This window comes from Poecilia reticulata, linkage group LG22 (assembly GCF_000633615.1).
Source record: "Poecilia reticulata strain Guanapo linkage group LG22, Guppy_female_1.0+MT, whole genome shotgun sequence".
Lineage (NCBI taxonomy): Eukaryota > Metazoa > Chordata > Actinopteri > Cyprinodontiformes > Poeciliidae > Poecilia > Poecilia reticulata.
This window is the reverse complement of record NC_024352.1, coordinates 20,082,421-20,091,759: the sequence shown is the minus strand read 5'-3', so window position 1 is coordinate 20,091,759 and position 9,339 is coordinate 20,082,421. Positions and strand designations below refer to the sequence as shown.

Genomic DNA, 9,339 nt, shown 5'->3' with positions numbered 1-9,339 from the left:
TCTGTTGTCTGTAGGTTGAGATGAAACTTGAAGGTTTCATAAGAAGTCTCATCGGTCTTGTTTCCCTGTGAATGACCACACATTCAGGTTTGTGAATGATCACAGATGCAACCAAAGGTTATGTCCTTCATTTCTAAGGAGTTTTACTTCACTGTGTAATCAAGTTGGAGAAGATTTTGAGTGTATTACCTCTATCATCTTACTTTTTTGTGCTTTGTTCTCATTATCCCTGTCTTTGTTGGATCCCCATATTCCATTTTCATCATAAGGATTACCAACCTTGTTTCGATTTCTTTGCTTATTTCTGACAGGCATTCTCTATATTTATGCAGTCACAGTAGAAACCAAATTTCCTAAACCTGTTTATCAACACCCTTTATAATAAGTTAAAAAAATGAAATTAACTTTTAGAAGCTGKAAAACGATCTAAAAGGTGTCTTTGTATGAGATGATCAACTTGACTGCTGTCCAAAGCCAGTCCTCAAACACTGATGTTTTTCTTTCTTAAATATTTCTTTAATGTAACTGTCGTATAACTGATTTAAGTGGATGGGTCGCTACAAGACCTTTGCAGAACTTGCTGACAGCTGACCAGCTGAGTAGGGAATTCATTCATTTGAATCTGCTGGGTTGAATCAGGGACACATCTCAACACGAGCCTGGGACCACGATTCACACAATGTTGTAGAAGAGGAAAGCCATAGCATGGTTTGAACCACATGTAGTTTAAACATAGGTTCAGGAAAAGGACCACACCTCAACCACACTTCTAATTACTTAGCAATCTACCCATACTAAGTTAAACCATCCTTCACTTTCCGTTATGTTCGTTCAAACCAACCCTCCGTTATCCACATCCAAACATCACCTTATCCCTATTTATGCTCTTCATCCCATCTTGGTCATCCTTACTTTAAATTTTCATTCTTCACTTGCTCCTCCTTGTTCAATATTCCGTCTGCAGAGGTCCTAAGTTATACAGGGAAAAAGCTAATTCCTGAAGACACCATCCCCACACTGAGATTCCTTCTCCCAAGTCTTCATCAATAAGCCTCCCCGTACGACCCATCCACTCGACCCCTTTCTTCAATAAACCTTCAAAGTCTTTTTATTGTGTCCTGGTCCTTGCTAGTGAAGGATTATTAACTGCCTGGCTGGCCCTGCTATCGCCCTCAGCCTCACTTTAGAGCTGTAGTTTGGTTATCTTCATCTTGCGTCTCTTTTCTGTTTATTGGAGCGGTGTCTTCAGTGGTTACCTTTTGTATCACCGGGGTCTCTCGTGGTCGGGCAACTTAACAATTTTGATAAGTGATTACTTAAGTCAGGACCTACCAAATAACGAGTCCTTTAACTTTTACACCCAAAGACCACTTTTGTGCTGACCTTTTCTGGGCAATGACAATCTTTGGCATCTTTGTCTAGTTCTTCGTAGTAAACTGATTTCATTGTATTGCACTCAGAAATGCTCCTCATACATTATGTCAGAGTCACAGTTGGGTGTTTAAACATGACAAAAACATTTGGAACTGGTTAAAGCAAACTACACTCTGGGTTTTGGAATAGCTTTCGAAAAGGTCTGACCTCAACCATCGTAAAAAGAAAAAAAGAAAAAAAGAAAAAAAAAAAGAAATGGAGTACTCATAAAGGATGAGTCGCCTAAAGGAACCAACCAATTTTGTAAAGAAAAGTAGTCAAACATCTAGTCAGAATTAATCTAGAAGCCTGCTAATGGCAATAAAAAAATCTTTGGTGCAGGTGCAACTTTTTAAGAGATATTTAACCAAATGTAAGTGGGTGTTTGTACATTTTTGTAACTTTCTGCATAATTTTATGATAATCCACAGTAAATTAAAACCTGTGAATACATTTTGTTGTTTTAAGAATCGTTGCAGGTGAAATGTGACACAATCCTTCTATAATGCAAATAAATGGTTCAAATCTCATAATTGGGATGATCTTGAGACTATCTTTTGCTTTCTTCAGATCCACTGTAGCCATCTTTTCTTACATGAAGCCAAACTTGCTAAGTGGTCATCTCCTTTCTTCTTAACATTACTATTTCCAACATTGCTATGTTGGAAATAGCAACGTTGCTATTTCCAACATTGTTCCAATTATTTAAAAATTTTAAGGTTTTTATTTCTTCTTTTATAAAGTATAATTAAAACAATCAATACCCTAGCAAAACACATCTGTAAAGAGTTTCATGAAGCATATATGGTTTGAATTTTCCAAATGTAGAGGAGCACATTTGAACAGCAAGCCTAAAAATGGATGGCATTCATTTTCTTTAGTTTTGGAGATGATGGAATCTGACTTTGGTTGTCAAACTGATGTATGTTGGCTGATGGCTGTCAGCTGTAAAGTGAATTATGGCATCAGGCAAAAAGAAAAGAAAAACACATTTCCACATCACTTGCTAGGGAGTTATGAAGCTAATTTTAGAGGTGCTAGGAAAACAAACCCAGGTACATCATTAAAAAAAAAAGTAGACTTCGAGGGAAGGTTGAAAAGTTCATTTTGGTGAATTGAGGAGCCAAACTAAACACCTAGGTTGTTTTCCTCCCTCTTGCTGCAGCATTGGTCATGGTCCAGCTGGTGTTAGGAAAGAAGATGAAAGAAGCTGATAAAAAAGGAAAAACCTGGCATGCTGCTGCTGAAAGTGTCAGAATCAAGACCTATTAGTGCTTCAAATCATTCAGTGAAAGTTTGAGATTTAGGGGATCATACTGGCGGAAGCCTGGACACAGAAACATTGAAACCTCCTCTGTCTCCTGTAAATCTCGGGCTGTCAGGTGAAAATGCAGCTGGAGAAAGTTTAAAATAAGGCTGCCGACTCAGATGATTTTACTCCCAGGGTCCAAAAATCTTGTTTTTTGGTTTAATGTGTCTACATCCAAACATGAGAGATCATGAAAATGTACAGCAGCAGCAACATTGAGCATAAGGATGAAGAAATTTAAACCATTTCTTCCTTGGATTATCTTGCAAATTGTTCTGGCTTGGAGCTCCAATAAGCATGGGGGAGTATTACATGTTTCAAAGAGACATGGCTGCAGAAACATAAAACTCCTTAAATCACAAACAACTACTCGCCTGAGGCCTATTTCTTCCAGACACTCAACCCTGACATATTGATTTAAAACTATGATCTTCCCTGGCATTCTTCCAAAACGTTCATTACCTATTCTCATTTGTATGCAGAATTCCTTCATTTAGAGCAGTACAGTAAGTCTACATTCAGTTTGAAGATTTCTATATTTAAAATCTCTAAAATCACAATGAGAAAACTGGTTTAGTTGACATTTTGAACAGCGCCGAAAGTCACACTTTGATCACATCAAACATTCTCCACAAGAACTGCAATTTATTCATCAAGAATGCAACTTGTATGACCAGGGTTCTAAGTATCCAGCAGTGCCTACAATTAAGCTTAAATTTATGCATGACTTCAGCAGGTCTCTTGAACACGTACCCCAAGTGAAATGGAATTGTTTTGTTGAAAACCATCAGAGAAAAATCCTTACTCAATGTTGTGGTAGGGCTGCAACCAACATCCAGAGAAGAAACTTCAGAGGGTCAGTATTGACCATTTGGAGATAATCGGGTGTAGTTGTAGGTCTAAAAATCAAGATGTGTGATTGATTATAACACTGAAGCGCATGATGTCCTACGATTTCTATCTTTGATCGCATTCTCAACATAAAATAGAAAACAACCCCTTAAGCCCTTGTACTTTATTGCCTCAAGTTCACCTGAAATCCCTTTAGTCTTATTAAAGCCAAGATGATGTACGTCTTCCACTAATGCCTCCTGACCATTCCAAGTACCACTCATAAATATTGCATATTTACACAATAAATACATACATTTAAGTCTACTTTATGTGTTCTATTAAACATTTATGACCTCTGCATAACGATTTATAAAGTAAATATGCAATTAATGGACTGCAGGCTTAAAAGCTTAGAAGAGACTATTATTGACAAATTAGTTTTTTATCTTTATCACATTGCGGCTCCATGCCGGTGAGATAGTGCTGCTCCTTCAACACCTGAGCAGACAGTCGTCTGTATTTCTACTGGTAACGACATTAGAACCCAGGCCTGGTTATGTATGACCTACAGGCGTTGACAAGGCACCTTGACCCTACATCTTCTGTGAGGTGACTGAGGTTGTGACTACATGCCTTATTAATGTCAGTACTGATATATCTCAGACACTTATCCATTTTAAAATATAAAAGTTGATGTTCCCATATATTTTTGTCTGGATTTGCTTCACAATAAGTTGTTGTTCTGTCCCTTTAGGATGTATCCCAAGTCCAACACACTTGATTTAAATGGCAATCACTTCAACATCATGCACTCAAGTTTCGGAGTCGTACTCATGACCTAAAAGTTACAGGAGTGGAGTTTGACACCTGTTTCCCAGAGGAAGCCATTTTCTGGCATTTACATTGAAGAACTAGATCTGGAACAATAATTCAGAACCCCTCCTTTCATCTTTCATTCAAAGACTGGAGCAACTCCCTCTTTACTGCAGACAAACTGTTGATCCATGTGCTGCTATTTCCAATATACTTAAATTCATCTAACTGAGGAAGAGACTTTCCTTAAAGCTGAAGGGACTATTTTATGTTTTCCAGTTACTTAGCATTGCATAGGATAATAATAGGACTGGGTTCTTGGTCAGTTTTGACACAAAACAAAAATGGCAACTTCAAAAAAATTATATTAAGAAAGAAGGGAGGGAGGGGAGTAAAATTACAAATAAAGTAATTACTGAAGATCTGCTTGCCAAAATCCAAAAGATGCAAAAAACATAATTTTTTATAAAACTCAGTGTATGAATTAAGGAGCAAGGCCTTCCAACAGAAGCTCAGAAACAAACAGACATAGAACTCCTTTAATCGATCCATTATGTGTTGGATAAGGACCCTGACTGAAATACTCACATGTAAAGTAGCATTCAAGGACCTATCAATATTACAGTGCCCATTAAGAACATCAGATTCTGTAATTACACTAATTGGAGTCATTTGTAAAACAAATAGACTGGAGCTGCTTAAAAAGTGGCCCAGGAGCATTGTGTGTGAGATGAAGTTGATAAAGTGGCTGCCTTTGTGTTTCTACTTCGTTTTCCAGCTCACCATAAATGATCCAGAAAATGTCCTAATGAACAATACAGGTGGGAAAGTCATGAATCCTGGAGGTCCCGCTACCATTTGGTAAAAAAAAAAAAAAAAGAAAGAAAACTGCTATTTTCGGGTGACTTGGAGAGCAAACATTCCCAGCTAATGACAGAGTTTTAGAGCAACCGGTATGGCTGAATGAAGCCTAACTAACCTGCTGGGGGAAAAGTGATATCTGAAATGCGACCCTCCACAGGCAAAACCTCTTCAAACCTCCAGGGGCGTATATAGATGAGGGCGGCTGCTAATGAAGCAAGTAAATAAGAATGATTCTGTTATGTGCACCTGCATAAAAAGCGTGGGCCAGTCCACCCTGGCTGCTTCTGGAGAATTTAAGAGGGAACAAACCAGCCAGGTGCTCCTGATCAAATGTATTGATTGAACAACCATCATCTATGCGGCCACCTCTATAAAAAGCGGAGTTTGAACAGTGTGGAAAAACATCAGCAATAACAACAGAGAAGCTACTGTTGCTGTGGATTGATAAGAGAAGGGTTCCAGGGTCATATCCAAAGTATTTAACGTCCATTTTTTTACAGAAAGAAAGATTTTGAAACGTTCAAGGAAGCTGTCAGTCTTCTCAGGAATGGACATTCCAGTAATGTTATCTCAAGCTTAACACATAAATTGCAGAGAAAGTATTACAAAAATCTACAGGCCTCCAACTTCTTCTAGTAAAACTCAGGGCACTCATTACTACAGCACTGTTAGAAAGGTTACATTAGAAACATTTGATCTTAGGAATTTATTGAAAGAAGAACTGAAACAGAGATTCTAGCACCTGAAACAAGATGCTGCAAACAATCCACTATGTAAAAGGATACGAACATTTCCATAAACATAGAAAGCATTTTGATATTTCAACACCACAACTAAAAATTAAGGAAATGTAACCAAGGCATTGCATATCTTTCAGCTTCAGTCATTACCCTGCAAAAAAAAAACAAAAAAAAAAACGTGTAAATCTCAGACGGTTCTCAAGTCGTTATGCCCACCATGACTTCACTGATGTCCCACAGTTTCGATGCCACTTCCTGATCTGTGGCCTTATCCAGAAGTTCCAGAGGCTTACAATTTGCAAAGCACTTTCCCTGCACACCGTCAACATCCGGGCTGGAGGCCAAATACGCTGAAGTCTGAGCTCCTTCCTCTGGGCTTTTAAACAAGCCCCGGGAGATCAGGTTAAAAAGGGGCTTTGCTAAAACCGGAATGTGCACATGCCGTCCCAGGTTAGTCCTCACGATGCCTGGAGTCAGAGCATTCGCCGTTACTCCACTGCCCTCCAGACGGCGGGTCAGCTCGCAGGTGAACAACAGGTTGGCCAGTTTGCTGCGACTGTAGGCAAAGGCCTTGTCGTAGAACTGCTCACTGTTCAGGTCTTCGAAGTTAATGTCACCGTGTTTGTAAAGCTTGGAGGAGACCACCACGATGCGGCTGGGCGCCGAGCGTTTCAGGAGGTCCATCAACAGGTGGGTAAGCAGGAAGTGACCAAGGTGGTTGACCCCGAACTGCATCTCGAAGCCGTCCTCTGTTTTGGTGTAAGGACACTGGTAGACTCCAGCGTTGTTGATCAGAACATGTAGCTGAGGTTCCTCCTGTTTAACGGCGCAAAGGAGAAACTCAGTGCATTTATGCTTTCCAAAACTAATGAACTCCACAAACGTAGAGCCTATATTACTGGTGTAATTTGTATTTAGACTAAATTTTTTCTCAATTTTTATTAGCAGAATAATACATAGAGGTTCCACAGAATGAATGTCAGATGGCTTGATAACTATGGCAATTGATTTGTTTTAAAATTTACCTTACAACTGCAGTAAATCCTGAAGACAAATAGCTATATTAATGCAATATATGAATACATGTGACATGATAGGAGTCTGGTGTGTAACTAAGCAATGCACGTTTCTGGAAAGTGGATGAAATGTTTCTCTTTTTTTAAAATGGTTTTATTGTCTGGAATCTGTGAGAAACTATAGGGTTTTGTTAAGTGACAGATTTTATTTGTAAATAGTTTAATTGTAATTTAGGAAGAATTAGAAATAAAAATATCAAATTTTTTATAATGCCTTTGGGTAGAATAAATTACCCGCTGAATGCAATTTATTTTAGACTCATGTTTTGCGGACATTTGAAACATGTATTCAACAAATTTAAAAATTAAACCTCCGTTTTTAATTCAACCTAAACTATTATCCAGCACAGAAACGTACAAAGATGTGCCTGATGAAACCCGTTTAATGATCAACAATCTATTTACCTTTATAATGTCTTCACAGAAGGAGCGCACAGACTTCAAGGAGGCCAGGTCCAGCTGTTTGACTATGACCTGCCTGCCGTCTGCCCCGGTCTCCTGCCGGATGTCCTGGGCAGCCTCCTCGGCCTTGGTTTGGTCCCGACAGGCCATTATCACCCGGCCCTGGAGCTTCACAATCGCCGCTGCTGTAGCTTTCCCGATCCCGCTGTTCGCTCCCGTCACTATCACAGTCTTCCCCTGCATCATGTTAGCTGGTAGAGCCTGTTTACAGAGCTGCTGCTACAGTTAGCATCACGTGACAATAACAAGGAAGAAAGACTTCACTACCCAGAATTCTCATGATGCACAGTTGGCCATTAAACTGCCGGGAGTAAAATCTGTTTGATTTTGAAGATAATATTTAAATCACTTGGACGTGATATTTAATACAGACGTTTTAAAATCATTATTCAAAATCAGTTTCAGGTCTCTGTATTTGTTCTAGACGAACAGTCACAAAAGCATTGCACATGTGCAATTACGTCCAACTGCACATGTTGCTAATTACTGCTCAGACTTAAACTTGGATCTGAATTAGTCCTGGAGAAATGGCAGAAAAATATGCATATTTCTAAGGTTAATGACAATAACTAAGATGCCTGCCTATATTTCTCCCTTCATATATAAACCTGTAAGATAAAAACATTCCTTCAATAAAAATATAATTTGTTATTTTTATTTATTTATTGGAACAATCAGCAAGTGGTCACTTCATTCTGACACAGGTGCACAAAATTGGTAAGTAACTTTAATTTCTTGCCTCAGACCACTTTGGTGGGGAGTGTTATATCACGTTGTAATATTTATCCCTCATCAAAAACATAGAGTGTTTATTTGATTCTTTCATACATGTTTGAGAAATCCTTGAAGCTTCCATGGCAGTGACTCAGGAGTGCCTAAGTGCTTGCTCATATAAAGCATCACCTATTTCCACAAAGTTCCTCTTTGGAGCTGCCATCTCCAGCTGAGCTTCTGCCTCACAGATGCCTCCACAGCATCTTCCCCACTCAGTTCCTCTAGACTAGCGGCAGGAGGAATTAGCAAACATCTGGAAGAACTGCAAGTCTTCTGAGTTTGTCGTGTGAAGTACCTCCCAGACAAAAGCCTGTAAAAACAGCATTCAATCATATCAACACCATTCCAGGTCAGTGGAGAAGTTTTATCCTTACTTTTTTAGAAAGTGAACTTTAGAGGATAACAAAATTAAAGTGAAAACAAAAAATGGTTTTATGCAGGTTTTTTGGGGAATTTATGTAAACTGCATGTTCTTAACTGTTAGGAGAATAGTATTGACCCTCGTAGTCATTTTTAAATGTAGTTTAATTTCCTCTGTGGCGAAATGTTTATGCTTGACCATCTCAAATAGCAACCAAACCCTGTTACATGAAAGCTGTATGCAGCTTCCAATAGCTTTTTGTGAACTTTTAACTTGATCTCATAAATTCCGTCATCAAACTGTTCAGTTGTCACTATGTGTCATGAATATATAGTTTTATTTACAAGCTGTTAAAGGGTGTGAATCAGTCTGACTCTGGTCAGATGGTCTCTAGTGTCTCACATTATGGATTGTTGTACTGACAGACCTTAAAAGGCACTGTGGTGACCTGTGTTATGATTTGGCGCCTTATAAATGAACCGAGATGAGGAAGTCGAAGACGTGGTGATGTTCATAGACAGATGTGAACATGAGTCTGTTGGGTTAAAGATTACTGTCTGTCCACAAACCATGTTGAATACCCCGCATTTATGCTGCACTTGAGGATCCATATTCACAGAGTATGCGAGACTCACCACATTGACATGCTACTGAAAAACCTCATATTATTCTCACTGGATTCTCAGATTTCCT

General features: G+C 38.9%; 1 protein-coding gene across 1 annotated transcript; it reads right to left on the bottom strand.

The window, feature by feature from the left end:
- Nucleotides 1-4,894: 4,894 nt before the first annotated feature.
- On the bottom strand, nucleotides 4,895-8,220 carry LOC103458980 (retinol dehydrogenase 14). Its single transcript, XM_008400145.2, has 2 exons — nucleotides 7,455-8,220; nucleotides 4,895-6,789 (listed from the first exon to the last, which is right to left on the bottom strand). The coding sequence occupies exons 1-2, from the start codon at nucleotides 7,695-7,697 to the stop codon at nucleotides 6,172-6,174; spliced, it is 861 nt and encodes a 286-aa protein (XP_008398367.1). The 5' UTR covers nucleotides 7,698-8,220; the 3' UTR covers nucleotides 4,895-6,171.
- Between the last annotated feature and the right edge of the window lie 1,119 nt (nucleotides 8,221-9,339).